The sequence below is a fragment of the Amyelois transitella genome, chromosome 3 (genome assembly GCF_032362555.1).
Source record: "Amyelois transitella isolate CPQ chromosome 3, ilAmyTran1.1, whole genome shotgun sequence".
In the NCBI taxonomy this organism is placed as follows: Eukaryota; Metazoa; Arthropoda; class Insecta; order Lepidoptera; family Pyralidae; genus Amyelois; species Amyelois transitella.
Window position 1 is genome coordinate 3,634,418 of NC_083506.1, and position 23,279 is coordinate 3,657,696.

The window sequence follows — 23,279 nt, forward strand, 5'->3', positions numbered from 1 at the left end:
TTTGATAATTTTGCTTCAAACGCGCCTGCGTCACTCGTCATCGTTGTTGCTGTGTACTTACACATTAGTGTGATAGTGTGTGTTAGTGGTGCGGTAAAGGGGTCGAGTTGCCGGTCTCGCGCACGCTGCGTGCATTTGTTAGTGCTGCGCGAAGAGCGCGTGTAGTTCGTGGTATTAGAGGTGACTTGAAGTGTCACACACGAGACTACATTACAACCAGCTGCAAAATGTCAAGTAAGAACCTAAAATTCACGCTGATATATTATTTTTAATTTTAAAACGCACCTCAATTTAATTACTTAGCTAAATAGTTAATTCGATTAATTAGTAAAATGAAAATATCTCAGGGTAGTTTTAAAAATATTTTTTTATTTTTTGTTTTTATTTCAGTTACGTGAACGTTAGGTTTAAATTATTTTTATGGGGGTTTTTATTTATTAAACTACCAATTCAGAGCCAAAATTAGATTTTATTTTCAGTTCATCTGAATCTTGTATGTAATATCTGTGCTGTTGTTTTAATAATTTGTATAGTATTGTAGTATTGTATACTAATGTAGGTATTATCGCGTCAAAAATATAGTGCAAGTGCAAATAAGTGCAAGTCAATGCCAGTACTTTTGGTATAAATAAATTTTCTTTAAATACATTCTAAAAGGAAATCTTAGTGATACTTAAATCGAGTAATTTAATATCTTCTATGCAATATATTAGCTACAAAAGATTAATTGTTCCATTTCGTTCATCATATTATATTTTACTTAGATGCTATTTTTGATGGAACAACCTTGAGTTTTATTTCTGTCCAGCTTGTGTCCGTTTTATCATTTGTTGACACTATAAATATTATCTACATCATCTTTATCCAGAACCACTCGTAGGGTTGTTAAAATTATGAATTAACCCATGTTCTAATCTGTATTTACGATCTTGCATGAATAAGATTGTAAACAGTCGATCGTTATCATATAGCAAATATCATGCAGTGGATAGTCTATCAGCAAATTCTGTTATCAGACCTTCCATAATAGCTCCAGTAATAATGTAATGTTTCTGCAATTGTTTCGGCCATGAATTAGGTGGAAGATCGTCTGTTCAACAGCAAAATGTGTTTCTACTCAAATGACATACGATATTGGCAACTGATAATGTTGTTATTTAAGATATCGATTGTGATACTGGGCTATTGTCTCGACTCGATATTGTTGCGGTTTTATAGCTGATATTCATGATATTCAATACTAGCCGCAAAGGTCCATCCGACCTGATTGTGGCTTAACCGGCGCCAAGTTTATTAAAACAGATATAAAAAAACGATCGGTTGGCATGACATCTTCAATTCATCTTTTAATTACAAAAAGAAATTCATGGAAAAATAAAAAGATACTGGTAACGGTTCTTCAGCAATGGTAATTGCATAAAGAAACTATTTGATACACTTTGGTTACTCCGAATAATATTTCTATATCAATTAAATCAAACCCAATGAGGTGATAGCAAGTCTTAAACTCGTTGTACTTTCTCTTGATCTCTCTAAACACAAATATGCATTTTCGTCATTTATCTTTAAAGATAAGTTTGGCTTTTGAATTTTCACTCTGATCTATTCATGCATTAACGATAAGACGCCAACATAGAAAGTCTTAACGCGTTTCCCCTCCAATATGATCTATTTTTGGTAATAAAAATAATTGCAAATATTACTTTTGTACGCTGCCCAAAAATCAGAAGGGATGGGTGTTATCCTGATGCCCATATCGCTATTGCATTCCTTTATTCCGTTAAATGGTTGACTGCCCGCGTGGTTCCATCCCGCCGGACCGGCCGCACCTAAATAGAAACCGCAGGGACATTGCTCCCGAGCCACGTCTGGTCCTGCATCTCGACTCTCAAGTGCCTTATTGTACCTTTCGGTAGTTGGATTGTTCAATTTGCTTTCGCTTATAAATTTTTACTATTGGAACTAAATGCACGCGGTAAGGCAGTAAAAATTAACTCATCGGAAATCTATCTATCGTCATTAACATGTTGCTCACGGCAAGTTTGGTAGATTTTATGAAGTAATAAAATAAACATTCATCGACCTTGATTTAAAGAATTTGATATCGGTAATATAAGAGATTTATTGATCTGAAATAAAACGTACATACTGGTATGAGGTATAGGTATTTGTTATTTTTCTATTTTCTATTAAAAATAAGCATGAAGCGTCAGCTTGAATTTTGAATCAGAAAGGAGAAAAGAGTATATTTTTTACAATTGATAATATATTCAGACACATATCACGTCTTAACCCATTACGGTGAGAGACCCTGCAAAGCAAAAAAAAAATTGGATGGGTGATCATGACCTAAGCAGAACAGTTCATAGAGGCCAAACGGCACCCGCTTCCTTTACTTTTACTTGATTGTGATAGTCGTGGTTTCAAGGTCCGTCCCAAGAAGGACAAAACTACCACATAAGTAATGGTTGATGGTGATTGGTGACCAGTAAACTAAAAATATATAATATGCAAATGCTGTTAAACAAGAAGAATAGCTGTTAATTCTTTGTGCAATAGTTTGTGCCTGTGCCAAGATTGACGAATTGTCAGGCTATAAATCTTGATAAATTGTCTCATCTTATAGCGTACACCAGATCTGGTGGTTGCCTCTGTTATAAGTATCAGAGCTACAAAATTTTTGATTATAGTGGTAACAAGTGCAAGTTGCCTGTTAAAATATTGATACTTCTTAGTTTGATATCTCATCAAGTTAAGCTTCTCAACTGGCCTATCACGTGTGGGACTTTATTGAATTTGCTTTTGACGTGATCGTTTTTACTAGTAAAAGTATTTCAGTTAGTCGGGTATGATGTGCTTTTATTTTAACGGAGGCGTACAGACGCCGGCAAAGATTTCAAATATCTGACGCTATCCAGTGGGTTTTATTTTCAATTTTATTTGTGTCGCGCTATTTCAGAACAGAAACGTGCGGCACTTGTCTATTACATGGCGTGTATGTGATGGCCCACGCAAGCTGCTTAGATTTATTTCTTGATACTGATGAGTGAATTTAATTTAATCGTCTGATAAAATGAACCACTGATATTTTTATGAACATTGATGATATTGATTATATATATGACTATATGATGATATGACTTTTTTATATTGATACGTAAGTATGATTCGACGTTCATTTCATCTTATTAGCCGATTTAATACCAAGTTACTAATGACACGTGTCGATATTGACAGCAGTAGAAGTGCGCAAAGGCAACTGCATGGCAGCTAGGCCTCGGCGCCAATTCCAACACACGTGCCAACAACCATTGAACATTTACGCAGATACCACGTCACCGTAGAAAACAGGAAGCTACTGCGCATATTGTACCTTTTTGCGACGATAACACTCATACCCACCAACCAACTAAATACAGAATTGACTAATCCCCTGATTTCCAGTAATTTTAGATTTTACGTCGTTGGCACCCAAGGCTTGTGTTGGATGTGATTGGATTCAGACGCTTTAATTTAAACTAGTATAAACATTGTGTCACATTTCTTTAAAGAATCTCCAATAAAAATTAAGTATTAAAAAAGTGCACAATGACACCAGCCAGGGTCTATCTACATTTGAAGTTTACGTCTGTATTATGCAGATTACCTAATAATTATGTCGACAAAGCCATTGTTAATAATAAATGGATAGTAACGAAATAATTTTATATTCTCTCGTGCCAAACAACACCTTTAGAAATACAAAATGTATGTACTTACATGTATTTTATCACGTCTATATCCTTTGCGGCATAGACAGAGCCATCAGTCTTGAAAAGACTGAAAGGCCACGTTCAGCTGAACGAATAGATATGCTATATAGTTTTAGGTATGTATTAACCTACCTATATCATTTTTAGGGATTCAGCATTGTTCTGTTTGATTGACATCTTTCTCAATGATCTTTTGGACTGTTAGGCTGGATAGGTTCAACCCTGGGTTACGTACGAAAATTTCAAAACTACTTAACACTTCAACGAAATTATAAATAATGTCAATCCTATGTAACATTTGTCAAATATTTTTGCAGATCGAGCATGGGTTACATTAGCCACAAACGACTCTTATGGCTTAGGAGCTCTGGTGCTGGCGCATTCCTTGCGTCGCGTCGGCTCCGCTTACCCAAGCGTTGTCCTCATCACACCCTCCGTCACTGAACCTATGAGGTAATTTTATGTGACCACCTCGTCAGTTTGGGACCGTTTCACTGTTATCACTCATACTCATCATGTTCTAGGTACTCATTGTTGGTTATGTTGCCAAATGTCAATCATAACATCATTTAGAGATTGACCATAGTACCTACTATGGTTTTGATATCAAAACACGCAATAATACACATTTTACAAAGAATTTCTCCATTTCTATAAAATTTTACTATCAAATGCTGTTATTATTGGTGATGATAATTTTCAACACCAGTATTTCTCATGTGACACTCACGCTTGGAGAAACATTTATTTTTATGATTGATATTTTAATGACAATTAATAATTATCATCTTAATTGCATTTGGTCACTAAGAGTGAATCATTTTATAAAGTGTAAAGAAATACACTGTTCACTTTTCAGAGATCGCCTTCGCGCAGTGTTCGCTGAAGTTGTGACAGTCGATGTTCTGGATTCCCGCGATGCCACCCACTTGGCCTTACTGCAGCGACCAGAGCTGGGCATCACCTTTACAAAGATCCATTGCTGGGGTCTCACGCAGTATGAAAAGTGCGTCTTCCTTGACGCCGATACTCTGGTAAGATAAGTTTTGTGCTTGTATTTTTCACAATTCATGTTCATGAGAAATCTAATGGTCGCGTGCAGATCCTTTCTACTTTTAGGCACCAGTTTATTTGTTTCACAGAGTCGCGTGATTGAAAAACTAGCACAAGGTTAATAGGCCCAATATTTTTAATAGCTCAGATTGTATATTAGTTCGTGGCTTCTAAGCGAAAGCTTGAACTAATTAATGAGCTTGAAAACACACTTATTACACTACAGAAAATAACCACCTTCACTCACAATTCTTTTTTTACAATATCCAAACTAATTATCTGTCCGGGACTTTGTCCGGGAAGAATATTCGAAAAAGTAAAAAATCGGTCCACTGTTAAGCAAAGCGAAGCTCCATTTAGCCGCGATAGCGAAATAGAGAATTTTCCATTTATATTTATATGTATATTTGTATGAATATTATTAAAACAGTTTAATGTTTTAATGTTCTGATTGGCATAAGAACGACATAAATGAGACAAATGATAAAATTACTGTCGATACACTAGACATTGAGGACAATCACCTCCACGTATACGAATGAAAATTATTGAGTGAAGTTGGAGAATTTGCGAAGTCTTCTGGTAAAACTAAAATTAATAAAAGAACAATCCAATGAGTTTTGACAGTAAGTAAAACCTTAAAGTTTTTAATTTTAGCAATGGTTGGGAAAAACAAGAAGTTACACCAAAATGGGTTGTAGGTACTCGAACTTTTTAAAATTCGTAATATTATTCGAGTTACATTAAAAACGAAACGATAAGAATGATGATTCGCTTAGGCTTTCGTTGGCACACATTTAAAAAAAAGATGATACATAACTAAAATAATATTTCCGTATTAATAATGAGAATGTTTCCGTCGAGACGATAATATTGATCGTATAGTTCATATATTAGGTTCATGTTGCATGAAAGCTATTAAACTATTTTGGTCAATTATTGTTTATGCGATAAGAAAGTCAATGTTACCGGATGTGGATGTTAGCAGTAACACGAGATGACGAGACCGTGGCCCAAATATTTGCTCCCGGCAAATTTGGAACTGCTCCAAATACTTTACTTTCATTTTGTAGCATTTTTTCGAAATACTCTCGTTCTTTATTGCAAATCCCACTATAATTTGCGTTATTGTTAAAACTAGGAAAATAATATTATGCATCTATCGTTGAATTTATTGGCAAAATTGAATCACAAAGAAACGGGGAACTGTAAATTTTATTTCGAATTTAGAGTTTGTCGCAATAGCGACGAATACGTATTGTTGCGAAGAATGACTGAATCAATTAAATTGAAGCAAGGATCACCATAATCTATTCCTTTCTATCCTTTTTTTACTCGAGAATTCAGTAGTCTCCACATCGATACGAGTCTCCACAATAAACAAAGTGATAGCGTTCTCAATTTCTGATAGAATTCATTGAGTTACCATATTTTTATCGCAGGTTATTATGTCAACCGATGCTTTATCCATGTTCGATAAAGTGTAGATACTTAAGATGTTTTTATTAAGTTCGTTTTAAGGTTTTTATACATAGACAGTTAATTGAATATTGTGAATGATTACGTATTATTTATCTGCCTTTTGAATTATGACGTGTAGGTTTGTACGTAATTAAAATTTAATAAGTAATTTAGGAAGTAAGTAGAGTTAGAAGTGTAATTTTATGATTTGAAGCGCATAAACGCTCGCAATTCTATCTTAAGGCTTTACAGTTGAAGCGCATTCTTTAGGTGATATAATCTTTGTGATAAAGTCAGGCCAACCCACATAATACACACTCTTTAAAATTGCAAACATCTTTTTTTAGAAACTAAGGAATTCAGCTTCATGCTGATTTATCATAAAAAGGCGCCAATAATATAATCTTATCAAATTTTCTTACTTTTAAATTAATTATCACATGTCATCCACATTTTTATTACTTTTATCTAACAACAATATTTCTGTACATGAAAATGCCTAATCGTACGTAACTATTCACTGCAGGAGATAATGTTTACCTCATGATAAAATCATGTATGTTATGTGATTGATATGTTTGGTTCCCAGCAAAAAGTGTGATTTATTGAAACGAGTGCATCATCAACATACAAATATTTAGGTATTCAATTGGTAGTCACATTTTGACTTGTGTTAAGGTGTGAATTTTGCTGGTCTGGTAAACTTCGATCATGTATATGATCGAATCTGGTACTTATGTAAGATAAATTTAATTCCGGTACAACATGAGTGTTTAAATCTGTCCTTTTATTCAGCTGATTTTATGGCGTTGCCAAGTTCATTGCAATAATGATATTAAACTTGAATTTGAATGTATTTGTATACATAGTATGTAAACCAAAAGGCTAACATCCTATTACTATCTTTCTCTGAATTTCAATTCCATCATAATTGCCATTCCAACCATTCCATAGCTAATTGTGGATTTCAGTCTTGTCATTATTGGCTGTGTACGTGTATAATAATTACGTTATAGTTATGTGTGTACCTGTACGTCATATATATTTTTTTAAATTTCGGTTCATTTTCATCAGATAGTCCAAAACTGCGATGAGTTGTTCGAACGAGAGGAGCTGTCAGCGGCGCCCGACGTTGGCTGGCCAGACTGCTTCAACTCTGGCGTCTTCGTATACAAACCCTCGGCAGAAACATTCGACAAACTCATCAAATTCGCTCAAGAACGGGGCAGTTTTGATGGTAAGGACGGCATACGTCTGAAGAGTATGTTACAATAAATCGAGACCTTCTAAATTTGTACCCTATTTCTGATATTTCAATGAAATAATTGGGCTGTTCTGTTTTCGTTTTGATACTAGAATATGCCCAAATAAGAGTTTTAGAGAGAAATCTTTCATTTCATATGAGGTACCATACAATTGGCTAACTTCGAAATACATAACTTTACGAAATATGGGCAGCATTGGGTCACAAATATGATGAGAAATACAGACGCGGGTAGAAAAATACAAGTTATTTTATAAGATTTCGTTTCTTCTGTTGAGTGTTTTCTGCGTGGTGATCCATATTTTTTTTTGCATTTATTCTAGGAAATTATCCAATTGAAATCCAATTAAAACCCTATTTTTTATCTTAGGTGGTGACCAAGGTCTGCTGAATTCCTTCTTCTCTGACTGGGCTCGGGGCGACATCAACAAACATCTTCCTTTTCTGTACAACGTCACATCTGCCGCTTTTTACTCCTATCTGCCCGCTCTAAAACAGTAAGTGTTAAAATTTAACTTATAGACGCCTTCATAGACATACATATCTAACGGGACTTACAGTTTTGGTCCAATATTTTTCTTCTGACTTTAAAACATAATTTTAATTAATAAGTAGAATTACACGTTAAATCATACAGCTAAAGAGCAAAAAATGTCAATCACACTTTACTTACCCACTTTATCAATGCGTAGTAAACATATAAAACTTAAAAATAGTAACTATAAGATAAGATCTTGTAGTCTACAAAAATGCACCGAGGATAGATTCATAACTAGCTTAAACACGCAGCTACACCCGCGTGAATTTAGCACCTAGTTTGTGGCGCCACCATTATATTCACGCCGACGAAGCTGCGGGTAAAAGTCTTTAATAAGAACATCACAAAGAAGCATACGACTCGACAAACTCGTTTAATTTACTGGCCTGTTTTAAATACGAACTAGAATGCAAATTACAAATTAAACAATGATAATCAAATCTTTTTTTTCCTAGCTATGGGCAGAATCTCAAGATTATTCACTTCATTGGCGCTGCTAAGCCATGGCTTCAACAGTTTAACTTTCAATCTCGCACAGTAGATGCCCCTGATCATTTGCGGGAGTTCCTACAGCTGTGGTGGGACATCTTCGTGTCCAATGTTCATTCTCAACTCGACGAGACGATGGTAAGTCCATAGGTTTATATTTAGAACTTACATCAATCATATGCCTTATATGTATGATATCATACAGAGATCTTTTAATAGTTGTGGTAAATGCAGTCGTCTGCAGTACCGACCTATGTAACCAAAGATATCGATTACGGTATCAAGTATTACAAGAGGGAATCTAACACAGTATTGTGGTTACTCACGCATCACCACAAACCTCCAGTTCTCAGTGTTACACAGTAAAACGATCCATTCTTGTGCCAACCTTTATTTCATACTGACTCAAAATGTTTTCCAAGCGCTCACACCAGGATTCTAAAGTTTCAGAGGTGAGATTTATAATGAACTTGATGTTAGGTATCTAGTTTGCCTTGATAATATCTCGATTTGACTTTTGATATTCGATTGACATATTTGGATCCTTATAGTTTTTAAGCTTGTAAATAGTGTGTACTTATTTGGAATTGAGTGACTAAAATTTTACGCTTGCACTCTGCAGCTTGCCCTCTATTACCGCTACTTATGTTGCACTTGTTGAAGCATTTTGACACGATGTGGTTAGAAAGTTTCTCCAAAATACTAACATTTTCTACTGTTTCATTACTTGAATGTCGTTCGCTTATTGCACGGTTGTTTCCTAGGCATATTTTATTGTAAGATGGTGTTGGTATTTTGGTGAAATGCTAACCGTAAAATCAAATAAACATACTTAGGTATGCTGTTATTATTTAAAAATTTAATAATGATTTTTTTATAATAAAATGTATTAATTATTGGTAAGTATGTTTATGTGATTTCGCAGTTTTATTTTATCTTAATAACAAATAGTTGCTTGAACAAAGCTAGCCGCACTGTTTTGTTTCTTTTTGTTGATGTGCGTTAAGCTTAGTTCAAGTGTGTGTCTGCATGCAATCCTATTGAGTTATTTGTTCACTTCAACCGATAGGTTGAGGTGGAGGAAGCCCCCCAACGACCCCCAGCGTTACCTCCACAAGACGTCTGCACGCACTATGAACCTAAGATGGACCCAGAATCGGAATTCCCATGGCATCATCCTGGTGCTCAAGAAGAGGAACAAGCTCATGCACTGAAATTAGATTTGACCGAATTTCATGATCCCTGGAACATTTACAGAGGACATATCCCTCCCAATAAAGATGACACATCAAATGTTTATAATGAATTCCAAAGAGTGGACGATCATGAAGAAATTAGAAAATATGCATGGGAATATAAATCAGACAACAACGCTCAACCAGTTGCTGAATCGTATTCCCACAACTCGTGTGTACTTTATACGCCGGAAGAAACATTTAATAGGCAGGAACGAAACGAGAACGAAAGCCAACATAACCACCATAATCAACCCAACCACCAGCATCAAACAGAACACTGGCTTCAAGAGCATTATCACTATCACGACTATTCTAAATCACATTCTCACGAACACGACAGCTTCCATCACGGACAAACGCAATATTCTCATGATTTTCACCACGTTCAATCTAGTCACTCACAACACGATCAAAGCAACTACTCGCACGATAATTCTAGTCACTATCAGCATAAATTTAATTCTAGTCATAATCAACATAATTTTGAACAAACTTATTCAGATTTTCATAATTTTCACAAGTACGACGAAGACTCACAGCTGAGATCTGAGGCCAGTCATCTTTCGCCAGAAGAGAATCAAGTACAAAATATTGAGATACAGCAAAATGGACAAATAGATCTAAGAGTAACAAGAATACAACGAGTTGATTTGGCTTTCAAAGTTAATGGAACCAATGGAAATGTGGCTGAAGATAGTGACAATTATGAGGATATTATACCAAGGCACCCGTACGATGGCTTCTACTTAAGGCACCGAGCAACTATAGATGCTTATGGAAGAAAAGTTTGTTCGCATGAAATACCCCCTACACCATCACCTTCACCACCCTCCCTGGTCTCTGTTTCTCCAATATTAAATGACATTGAACCCTTGATTGAAGAAAATGGCCATGGATTTGAAAATAAAGACCAAGTAAGTTTTTGTTATTAATTTTCTCAAATAACTGTCACAATTATCAGTCATCGTACGCCCTCTGAAATATCTTCTGATGATTGCTGCTCAATCAGGTACCAACACTTTTTATTTATGTATACCTTTATTGTAAATGCCCATGTGCTGTCCTTGTAGCTGTTTTGCATGATGTGTGATTTCTTGTTTAGCTAATTGCACGTTTTTATTATTATTAACTTAATTACTCAGAAAGACACAACACTACCAAAATGTATATTGTATATTAACGATATTTATTTAACTGAATAACAAACATTATCATGTCTAAATGTCGAAATACGAAAAATTTTTGTCGAAATACGAAAAATTAATATTTTAAAACTAAGCAAATAAACAAACCTATTATCTGGTTTCAGAGTGGAGTTGCTGGCAACCTAGCTCGAGTTGTAGCTGGTGTTGGAGCTCCACGGGAGGCTTTGGACGAATTGTCGCGTCGGCAAGGATGGGAAGCTGGCAATATTGACTACATGGGAGCAGATTCCTTTGATAATATTTGGGCTAAAATTTCCCAGACACTGAACCAAACTCGCATTTCACCGCCTAAACAACCATCTCCACCTAAAGAGCCTTCACCTCCAAAAGAACAACCGGCACCGGTTGAAGCAGTGCAAGAAGCAGTAACAACAGAAGCGGCTGTACCTGCGCAAATATCTGTGCCTAAACAACCATCTCCAACTAAAGAGCCTTCACCTCCAAAAGGACAGCCGGCGCCGGTTGAAGTAGTGCAAGAAGCAGCATTAACAGAAGCGGCTGCACCTGCGCCAGTATCTGTGCCTACATCGACACTGGCGCCTACGTCTGCGCCTATATCTGCACCCATAGTGGCGCCTACATCTGCGCCTGCGCCTGCGCTTGCACCTGAGCCTGCACCTGCGCCTGCACCTGCGCCTGCACCTGCGCCTGCACCTGCGCCTGCACCAGCGTCTACACCCGTGCCCACACCCGCTCCTACACCCGCGGAGCCCACATCAGCGCCTGTATCTGCGCCTACACCTGCGCCTGCAATTACGGCAGCACCGGTACCTGTGGAAACACCAGCTGCTCCAATAGCTGCAGAGGTTCCCACAGTACCTGAAGTTCCGTTATCAGGTGAGGCCACAGCGCCAACCGAAGTTACGACAGAAGTGCCGGTATCAACTGAAGTACCAGCTCAATCATCAGTTGCGCCTGAGGTACCCCAAGTTCCTGAAGCCGATGCAGCACAACAAATTGTTGTTCCTACTACTGTGGAAAAATTACCTATCGATACTGTTGCGACTGAAATTCCGACTACTGTCGAAACTCCTGTAGGTACGGAAGTTAATGTAGAATCCCCTGCGGTTGTCGAATCAAAAACTGAGGGATCTGCAGTACCGCCCACTCCTCCCGCGACGCCTAAAACACCTGAAGCGTCCACACCCGAATCAGTGGCTGAAGTGGCCCAAGAAGCAGTGCCGGTGACTGTTGAACCGCCCAAATCTGCTCCGGAACCTAAAACGCTCGATGCTACACCAGAGAAATCCGAAGCACTTACAGTTACCGACAGTCCACCACTGGCTAATACACCATCCAAAGAAGACACACCTTCACTACCTGCTGCTAAATGTAAGTAGAAGACTCGAGCGAACGCCAGGAGATTAACGGCTTTGCACTTTTAAGTTTTCACCGAGTTTCTTTTGCAGTTTTCTCTCAGTCTTCTACTAATGTTCTTAGTTTAGAAGCGTCGCCCGCTGGGGACGCCAACATGTTTTTCTTTGTGCCGTTTTGTGATGTTTTGGTTTTTATGTTATTTTAATGAGCATAAGTTTCAAAATTCGTTGTATTTCACCCAGCTACCGAGGAGGCAGCGCAAGAGACACGGCTTTGATAGATCAGGTAATAACCATTTTGCACTTGGACTCAACTCAGCTTTCAAAATACCTACATTGGATTTTGTAGCAATGTGTGAATCATCTGTGTGGGTAAAGTAGTGGAAAAGACGAATTGTGTTTACGTTTGTTAGTATGTTTTCCCCCACATATTCACTTAATTACAGGGTGAACGTTGGGTTGCGTCCAAGTTGATGCAGTAAATAGGACATTAAGTCGAAACTTATTCCGCATTTTCCGCATATCAAAATTTATAATCGTGCAGAAATCGACTTACTGCAAAAATCGGAATTAGTGGCGACCATGCAGTAATCTTTACTTTGTATAAGTTATTGTTTAAAAAAATCTTAAATTAATTAATCTCAATTCTATCACTAAACCAAACAGCTGAACGTGGCCAGTATTTCAAGACTGCTGGCTCTGACTACCCCGCAAAGGATAAAGACATGATTATATGAATAAATTAATTTAAAAAGTCATGATAAAATCTAATTAGTGAAGGTTACTGCAAAAGACTGCAAAGTACACTCACCCGATTGACCTAGTTAGGCATATTGTCAACCAGTCGACAAGTTCAAAAACTTTAGCATTTTCTTTTTTATTTGCTTCTCATGTTTGTCGTACATTGCAAGGAACATTATTCCACACTACACATTTTCGACACCTTCCATCGCGGATTTTTTCACTCAGAATCATTACTATCTTTGATCAGAAGAACCTTTAATAAATCTCCATTTAGCTGCCAATACCTTTGACAAAATAATACTCCTTGGAATGTCGAGCTTCAGATTTCCGCTGAACTGACACGTCCTAACTTTCCGCTTGCATCGTTTCGAGTTAACCATGTAGCTCTGTTTTCCCTCGACTTTGTTCCAGGCCCTAACCGAGCTTGCTCTCTAATGTGACTGCCATACTAACGCTACGCGTAATCGAACGAGAGAATAAGGAGTGGATTAAATTGGTTGTGTAGCGGAGGAGCGACGGAAGCCGGCGGAAAAGCTGCAGCTGCGGCCGCCCACGAGCACGGACCCGCTGCCCACGCCCGACTCCGAGCTGGAGGACGCCGCTGCTCTCGCCCACGCCATCATCGCCAGCGAGCTGCAGCCCGCCACCCCCGTCCCCACTCCGCCCACCCCGCCCGCGCCGCAGCCAGACAGACTCGCCGTCGCTGACCCAGAGGTGCCCACTCCACCCGTCGGCGCCGTATCCCTAGCGCAAGTAGGTGTCAAACCCAAAGGTAAATCCACCATCGCCTCACAGATCGAGTCCTCTGTGACCGAGCAGGACCCGGACTCGCCTACGACGCCGACGACGCCTACGACGCCTACGACGCCGACGACGTCCACTGATAAGCCGGCCGATGCGCCTAAAAAAAAAGTCATAAAAAAAGTTAAGTCGAAGGAAGGCGCGAGCGGCGATGCGCCCGTGCCGCCGCCGCGGAAGAAAGAAAAGAAGCCCAAAGAAAAGTGAGCGGTCGCGTTTCATAGTTCCTCTGTGCCATAATTATAGCCTTTTGTATTGTTAATGTCTATATAATTTCGAATATGCTTTTATGTACTGTAATCTTTATATTTTATGTTAACATTATTTTTATAACTTATCATCGCGTCCAACGTATTTTTGTTTGAAATTTTATACTCTCTTTAGGTTACGACTATTTAAACTTATGTATTAACAGACACTACCAATTTGGTTTTAAACTATGAAAATTATTTTACCAAAGGATGAGAAATATTTATTAAAACACTTTTTATGTAATTTTGTAATAAAAGTCTATTTTGGTATATTTTACTGCTCGTGTATTTTTTTTGCACACCTAAAAAAATCCTATTATGATATTTAACATTATTAACTTTTTAGTGAATAATTACCAAAAAGTCCGACTGGTCCACTTACACTAATGACTTAACTCTTCACCGCTCAAGATAAGAAAGAGTGGACTAATTAGGTATATGTACTTATGTAAGTACTCGTACCTATCAAGTTATGAAAGGTTTGTGACCGCCGCAAACCTTTGCAGGGGAACTTTACCCATATTGAATCCTGTTAAAAGCAGTACTACATGTATATGATATTTCTTTAGTGCCTTTTACGACATTTTTATATATATATATTTTAACTAGCTGTGCCCGCGACTGCGTCCGCGTGGAATAGTTATTTTGGGCATCATTGAAGCTTTCAAGGAAGAATAATTTTCCCCGTTCTTTTAACTTATAGTTGCAGCGTGATGTTAAATAGCCTAAAGCCTTCCTCGATAAATGTTCTATTCAACGCAAAAAGATTTTTTCAAATCGAACCAGTAGTTCTTGAGATTAGCGCGTTCAAACAAACAAACTTTGCAGCTTTATAATATTAGTATAGATTAGTATAGATAATAAAATCTCATTTATATATTGATATGCCGGTGCCGGAAACCACACGGCACAATATATTGATATTGTGCCGTGTGGTTTCCGGCACCAGTACAAAAAAGAATAGGACCACTCCATCTCTTTCCCGTGGATGTCGTAAAAGGCGACTAAAGGATATGCTTCCAAACTTAGGCTTCTTTTTAGGCGATGAGCTAGCAACCTGTCACTATTTGAATCTCAGTTCTATCATTAAGCCAAATAGCTGAACGTGGCCATTCAGTCTTTTCAAGACTGTTGGCTCTGTCTACCCCGCAAGGGATATAGACGTGACCATATGTACCTATATATGTATGTAAATATCGTCCACATTCTATTCTAAGTTTGGATATTTGTGAAGCTGACGTTGTTGAAGAAAATGCTGCAGTGCAGTATTAAGTAGGTCGATTCCAAAAATTAGACTGGCCCTTGATCTATAAAAACTCACTGGGTAGACAGAGCCGAAAATCTCGAAAAGGCCGCAATCAGCTGGAATAGCTAATACTCAATTTGTTTACGCATCGCCATTAAGTAAAATCCCAAGTTTTTTAGCATTTCCCTTTATTGCCTTCTCTGTTCGGGAAGAGAAGTAGGCAGAAAATACTAATAGGTACTACTACTGCCATCTAGTAAAAAGCATTCACACTACATCACAAGTAAAAGCAAAACCTGAGCTACTCGCGTCACAATAGCGACGGCGGCGACCGGCGGTACTACGGACCAAGCAAGCCGATTTGTTTGAGCAACGAACGAATAAACCAACCAGTTTGATGGGAAACGTGGAGTCGGAAGGTGTTGTTACACGGCTCCGTAAAATAACGTTTACATTCTACATTGTTTATAAACAAAATTCGTCACTAATCTCTTTTGAATCTTCTGTTCGTGAATAAAATTAAAAACTTTCTAGTATTACCGCTTTAATTAGTGTGTCAGCTCAGATTTTCAATTGGATGTTTTATTCCTGTGTGTAATGTTGTGTCGGCGAGAACTCAACATCGGCGATTTTGTTGGACAGTGGTTGAAAATGTGATACAAATGTCGTGGTAAAGACTTGAATCTGATCTGGTTATAATCCGAAAAGATTTCAAGGCAAAACCATGAAGAGGGTCTTAGCACTATTGTTTTTGCCATTCTGCCTAGCCCATTTGAATGTTTACCTGAGCAGTGAAGAAGTATGGAGATTACTTGGTAAGTTTTTGCATTTTTATCTTTTTTGGGTGCCATAGGCACTTACCTCAAAAGCAATAACTTTTATATTTACTTGTTCGTCTTTTTGTCCGATCTTTTTGTTGCTGTTTTTGAAGCTCGAAAATGCTGAACTAAGTTGAATTGTATTTGACAAAAGGGCAAACTATATAATAACTATATGTAAAACGAACTAAACTAGAAACAGAAATTATGTCCCACGCTAAAGAATAGGTACTTATTTACTACCTACCTACTTTGCAAAACATAATCAACATGTGTAGTACGGAATCCTCTGCTGGAATTAATCTCATTTGACAGGGCAGATAACTAAATTTTTATGAAAATAGATAAGTAGGTAGGTATGTATTCATAACATAACTCTACCTACTTACATTCAGTTACCTACGCAGGTAGCTATTTGTTTCATTCCGTAGGTAAGATCCAATAAATGGGTATCTAGGTACATCAGTGGTGCCTTTTTAATTTCACCCATAACACATTTGCCACAACGAAATACTTTAGCAGTCTGGCTGCTCTGGCTTATCATTTGCAAAGACCGGTACGATAACAGCGATAGTGTTGTGTTCAGATAATGATTCAAATTATCATTCTGATGCCTACCTTGGTAGGTAGGTAGGTAGGTACTTTCTAATTACATTCCCACTTATAGGTCTACGTTGGTAGCCTAGGCACTCTAAATATTGAATAATAATATCTCAACCATTGAATAAGGTAATTGGAAGCTTGTGTAATCAGAAGGCAATGAGTCATTATTGTTGATCTGACTGATTTGCCTTCTGAGGACCATGTGGTCTATAAATTTACCTTTCATAAAGGAATTACCTATAAGCCCTGTGGAAATGTTTATAAAAGGAAAACCAAAAAGTGCGAGTCAGACTCATGAAAAAAGGGTTCCGCACTTTCCTAAGTATTCTTGTAAATACCTACCTTCACGATTCCCCACGTCTGTATCAATATCGAGCGATAATATAAAGTTGTACTACTTGTACTAGGACGTCTATTATGGTATGCAGCGAATTCTTAGGGACTCGATTTAACCTTTGAGTAAGGAATCCTAGAAACTAGCAATAGGGTTTGTAAGATCACAAATGTAAAAAAAAATAAAGCTATCTCGTCACATGAAAAGTATTCCCTAAACCTCAAGTAGATAGGTATTGTCTTAGTACCTATCTAAAAAAGTTTTGCAAAATGAACTCAACTAATTTAGAAGTTCGCTACAGTTAAATAACTACTCATGTATACGTAACTCATAAGAGCCTACTGTAAGATAAGTAGTTAATGTAACAAGTATGTTATTGTCTGTAAATAATAATCGTATTAAAAAAATCATAACATCTAGATTTTGATCTCCTGGCAATTCAGGTGTCAAAATAAGTTAAACGGTCGCCATTTACAATCTGATTTAGTATCTACTCTTTTTCTTTCTGTCCTGCTATACAAAAACTTTCCTTGAATCTGTCCCAGCGTTCTTTTTTTTGAATTTATTTAGGTAGATACGTGACAATGCAATTGTAAGACGCATACAAAAGTGTATTTCTGCCTTTATTCGTAATAATAGTGCTTACCTATGTTCTTGGAATACAGGTGTGCACATTTCTACTTGAAGAAAGGTAAAAATAGCAGAAAGAAAACCAATAGTTAGTACTCAAGTCCAACATATGTATAGGCAGCCCAGTCTCTACATATTATGTTGGAAAAGGGCAGGACCCGTTCAGTAACTCCTTCCTTCGCTCAATTTCAATATTTATTATATAATATACCTACTTCTTATTAAATTGATTTAGACTTAGTTTATGCAGATTGGTTGATAGGAGGCATAGGGTGATTGCGCTGGTTTTCATCCAATTAGCGGAGTTGCTAGCTTTCAGACGTAAAAATAATATGATAAATTATCCTAATTAAAATAGCTCATATTTGTTCATATACCTCATATAGTCTATTTTTGATAAAAATTAAGAAACTTTTAATTATAACTACATAGTTTTTTATATAAATAATTAAATGTTAAATGGCAGATTTCACTAGATTTCGTCCAAAAAAGTTTGGTTTTCGCCCTGGTGTGATCTAGTTTCCGTCCAGTATGTAAAAAAGCGTAAAAGTGCAATGTTAAATAAAAACTGTTTCCTTAATCTTTTATTTAATCAACAAAAATATTTATTCTTCAGCAGTAGATTTCCTGCTTTTTTTATTTCCCCGAATCCATCTATAACAATTAATTTCATAGTTTAGTACCTACTAGAAAAACCTGTATGAATTAACAAGAAAATGTGTTAGAATTATGGACGAAAACTAATACAAAAAAAATTGCTGTTTAGTTTTCATGTCGTCCATGCCATTTAAACATTTTTTTAAACAAGCAATACTGAGAAATTATTGGACGTTAACTGAATATCTTGTCAAATAACCAATTAAGTTCATATCTTAAGAAAACACATATTTTTTATAGGTCTGAAAAAGTAAAATTAACATTCCAAATATTTAGCTTGCTGTTTTAGTTTCCGTCCACGTGGACGGATACCAAATAATTGGTAAAATAGGCATGTCAGTATTCGTCCGCAAACTTTTACTAAGATTACTACAAAAACATTGTAAAATAACCTAAACATAATGTTAGTTATACTCTTAAATATCCTTATATGCCAAAATATTACTCAATCTATGTGAAATAGTCATAAAACCCACCACGGAGTGTTCCTGCACCAGCTATTTTTTTTGTATCGGCAATGACGTCTACAAAACACGAACACATGCCGGCCACTGAGTTTAATTTTTTCGAAGTTTTCACTTGACAAATTGGATTTTGTGGTTGTTTGAACTGTTGCTTAAGTATGAAGGATCGTGACAAGATGCAACATGCGCGCATAGGTGTGTTTATATTCTTTTTATATGCGTTTAGAAGTTTAATGAACGAAAAGTAGAACTGGACGCCAAACCAACGCAATTACCCTATCAGCCTTCGTAGCATGGCACGCGCGACGCCGTTTTTATCGCGCGAAATGCTAATGCTGTTTCGCTTTTATTGATCTTTAAATATGCAATCTTAATGTAAGCATACATTGTTTTTTTTTCAATAGTAAGTAAAAATCATAGAAGGGAAACGAAAAGTAGCCTAAGTATGAACTAAATTAAAATTTAATCTGTGTAAGCGCAACATCAACAAAATTAAAGAAAAATCAAGTTTTAGTTTTTTTTCAACAACTGAAACGAAAAAAAGAGAAATATCGTAATACAGTAGAACAGATCTAGGAATGTTCCATTAGTTTTCACAATCCTTTTATCTTTAAAGACAGGTAGTTCTACTTATTACTGTAAGAACAAATAGCTAGTCAAGCAGCAAAATAAAAACCGAAAGGAAGGCTAAATACCAGCAATATACTAACTTAACATAAAGTACTGTTATACTATTACCGACGTTAATATTTTTTTATGACCGAGAAATATAATCCCCTTCATTTTTAATTAGACGAAGTCACAACTAAAATCTCGGTGCCTGTCGTCTCTCTTTTGTAAAGCCGGAGTGACATTTTTGAAAGACCCGTGCTCAGGTAATAAGCTTACCCATAACTATAGAGTGAAGGCGACACAGTCAACCTTTTTTGGTCCCGTCCTATTGTGCATACGCGCACTGCATGCGACCCGCAATCCATCTTTGTCAATGGCAGAACATCTGCCTTTTGTTCTTGCTTAAAAATTAGAATAATATACATCTGAAAAGAACGGTATTTTTCGAAACGTAGTAAAATTCCAAGATACCAGTCATTAAACTAAGAATCAAGATTTTGTTTTTTAAACAAACAAACGCTTTTGAATATTTTTGTTATGAAACATTATTTACTGTCAAGTTTAATAACATAAAAATTAACATATCTCACATCTTAACGTTTTATGTTACGTGTTCCCATCGTGGTATCGTATCTCTGTAGGTATGGGTTGTCTCAGCGGGTACGCAGTAATTTATGTCAGATGACATTTATGGACATGCTATGGACGCGAAGCCAATAAACTGACGCCTAAAATGTGTATTTTAACGCGGCAAATCGAATACATTATGCTGCATATCATTATACAGACCAAATGGCGAAAACGCAAAGGTCATTTCCATTTGTCATGTGGACGCTGTGTATAATTTGAAAATTGGGTAAGATGTTTGGTACAACTAATTAATTTTTGTTTTTTTTAAATCTTGAATTTTATTCATGTAAATCAACGCTCTCGTTCATTGTTAAGTATCTCTAGAGCATCAGGAGTTCGTAAAGGTGGACGACCAGCACCAGCGCAGGCCGCAGGGGCGGTATCAGACGACAGTATGCTTTATGTTCCGCTACTATCGTCCATCTGAATTCTTAACACGGCTATGGGCGCAGGAGTTAAGTAGCAAGAGTCAGGCGATATTTAAAAATGAATACAATAGAATTAACTTAATAATTATAAATTATATAATTACTGTCATCTTGAGCTTCAGCTCTTTGTTTTGTTATATGAAATGAAAACGTCGGGAAGGAAAAGAACAATCTTTTTTTACTGATATGTAATTAATTTTCTATCTAACTAGGAATTTATTAAGAAAACTATTAAATTTGTACAATAACTTATGTTGCTTGTTCGCCGTGCTTAAATCTGGTTACTGGAATTTCGCATTGTTCCAAGTTCTAAGACCAGTCCCGGCGACAACGAGTGGGTGCAACAACGTTGTTTTTGATTGCTTGTGCAGATAGAAACCAAATTTATAACTCTACACTTGGGATAAATTTAACAACAAAACAGCGAAGATAATATTTTGAAATCACTAGGTTGTTATGCGTAGAAAAATTCAAGTAAAGTATTGTAGTTCACCAGCGAAGGATTAAAATGTTAGGAAATAATTTTATATCTGAATCTCAATCCTATCTTAAAGCCAAATAGCTAAACGTGGCCTATCAGTCTTTTCAAGACTGTAGGCTCTGTCTACCCCGCAAGGGATATAGACGTGATTATATGTATGTATGTATGTATAATTTTATATTAAATTTAAACACAAAATTTTAATTAATGAGTGTTCACATCATTTCGAAAACTTTAATTTAGTAGAACAATTGTTCGACCACAACGAATTATTATAATAATGATCATAGTTGAATAAGCGAACGACCAAAACATCTCAGCATCCGTTGTAATTGGATCTTCGAGAGATGTCTAAGGTTTCGTTACTAGAGCTGTGGTGGGTGGGTAAAATAAAAGTTACCGTACGTAATTTGATCTCGAGGCCCGTGTAAGGTTTCGTCTAGACACGGTAACCTCTTCACACGGTTACCAAGCAGCCCTCATGCCGTGATCGTAGTTACACGCATTTGAGTTTATTTCCATCAGAATTAATCCAAGACGTAGAGAGTAGACCTTAAGAATGAGCAATAAATTCTGCCATTTTTTTACCTGTGAACCCAAGTTTTATTTTGTTTCCTGCTTTATCTTGCCCTTATCTGTAGACGTTTTTTTTGGACCTATCCCAACATGATCAAACCCACGTACTAGAGGTACCTCTACGTGTAAATCACCTTGTTCTTAAGCTTATCCTTTCCGCCACGTCACTTTTTCTATCACCAGGTACAGTCTGAATAATAAACCGTCCGGAATATACATTGTTATTATAATAAATACTATTAATGGTGCATTCATAGCTCCCTCTAAAAGAGAAGTCGTTGAGGGAATTAACAATGAAATATTTCAATAAACAGAGAACGACGGCGCTATATAAATATGGGCTGAACTATTCTCTCGGTAAATACCGTTGACAAGCCGCGTGATGTGGAGTGGACCTAAATAAATTTAATTTCACGGACGACGGGATAAGAGCTGAGTTTTTAATCCGTGGGGGTGTGATATGTCACTCAGTGCAGGTGCGGCTTAGCCGGCGCGTGGTATGAATACACGGGGTTAATTAAATTTTGAATATCATCTGAATTTTAAATGATTATTTACTAGGGTGGAACTGTTTTCGCTCTGATATCGTATTTGGATAGCAATGATTTAGATTATATTTGTGATTTTATGCTGCTTTTTGACATATAATTAAATTCATTATTTGAGTTTTTCGCTTCTTGCTTTTTTGATCAGTGCCCGCAAAATAAGTCATATTTTTAGTCCACTGTTAAGGTTATCATATCATGGCTAAGCTAGGCATAATAGGCTAATATCAAATGTAATTCAATTCCAATTTTGCCAAAGTCTAGAGCACTCAGGGAACATACAGTCACACCAATAGAATTAGCGCACGCCCGAAGCAATGCAGCAGGAATATTCTGTGCGTGATATGAATATGCAACTCATTCATACTCAGTTCATATCGTTACTTCCATTAAGGTGGATACAAAGAGCCTATGCAATTCTATTTTAAATCTTCCATTTCTCCAGTGTCTCAAATCTTTGGTCAAAGACATACCTACCCTTGTAGATAGGAAATACATTCGTTAAGATCCACTTTTGCCTTCAAAATACCATTGAGCTGGCATTGAGCAGTACATCTAAATTCTTACCTTTCGGTATGACTTTATCTTTTAGATAGAAAATTATTATTTTCAAGACAAATTTAAAACACATCTTACGAACTTACAATACTTTCCCTCCACACTCTCCTTGTATATCTGCTCAGTCAACCTGCTTTCATTCATCCTCTCCACATGACCGAACCATCTTAACATTCCCTTTTCTATTCCTTTTGTATTATGAATAAGAAAATAACCAGCTTACTATTTAATATTACTAAAGCTGTTTTAATTATTGATAATCTCATTATTTTAGTAGGCATTTCTAACGGACAAGTGTTGTTGATAAGTTTTATATTCTCGACCTGCCCCTCAGGTGATTTATTATAAAAGATAGAATCAGCGTACCTTGAATTTTAAATTGTTTCGTCGAAAAGCTATCGACGGTTGCATAAATCTTATTTGTTTTTATCGTTATTGGAGCTATTAAGAGATGATTTAAACATGCGAGAATGTCCAAATATAAAAATGAATAAATCTATTGGATTTTATTTGCAAACATGTATTCGTTCACCGTACGCTAAATGAAATTTTAAAATAAACGAAGATTAATATACCTATATATATTAA

The 23,279-nt window shown here is 36.6% G+C and overlaps 2 protein-coding genes across 7 annotated transcripts in view; both read left to right on the top strand.

Moving 5' to 3' along the window:
- Positions 1–60: 60 nt before the first annotated feature.
- Positions 61–14,386, top strand: LOC106133529 (calphotin). Of its 6 annotated transcripts, none has more exons than XM_060949979.1 (10): positions 62–234; positions 4,070–4,205; positions 4,612–4,786; positions 7,341–7,503; positions 7,901–8,027; positions 8,524–8,695; positions 9,627–10,709; positions 11,105–11,582; positions 11,619–12,332; positions 13,566–14,386. In XM_060949979.1, exons 1-10 carry the CDS (start codon positions 228–230, stop codon positions 14,063–14,065), a joined length of 3,555 nt encoding a protein of 1,184 aa, XP_060805962.1. In that variant the 5' UTR covers positions 62–227; the 3' UTR covers positions 14,066–14,386. The 6 variants fall into 6 exon arrangements, with proteins under 6 accessions (XP_060805976.1, XP_060805962.1, XP_060805968.1 ...); XM_060949985.1 differs by adding an exon at positions 12,560–12,602 and having other exon boundaries at positions 11,105–12,332; positions 13,472–13,708; XM_013333294.2 differs by adding an exon at positions 12,560–12,602 and having other exon boundaries at positions 11,105–12,332; positions 13,566–13,705.
- A 1,342-nt stretch (positions 14,387–15,728) lies between these two features.
- LOC106133538 (tyrosine-protein kinase Drl) overlaps positions 15,729–23,279 on the top strand; it is a 33,863-nt gene continuing 26,312 nt past the window's right edge. The window contains exon 1 of the mRNA XM_013333309.2: positions 15,729–16,170. Coding sequence (XP_013188763.2) covers positions 16,080–16,170 — 91 coding nt within the window. The 5' untranslated portion in view covers positions 15,729–16,079. The remainder of the gene's footprint in view (positions 16,171–23,279) is intronic.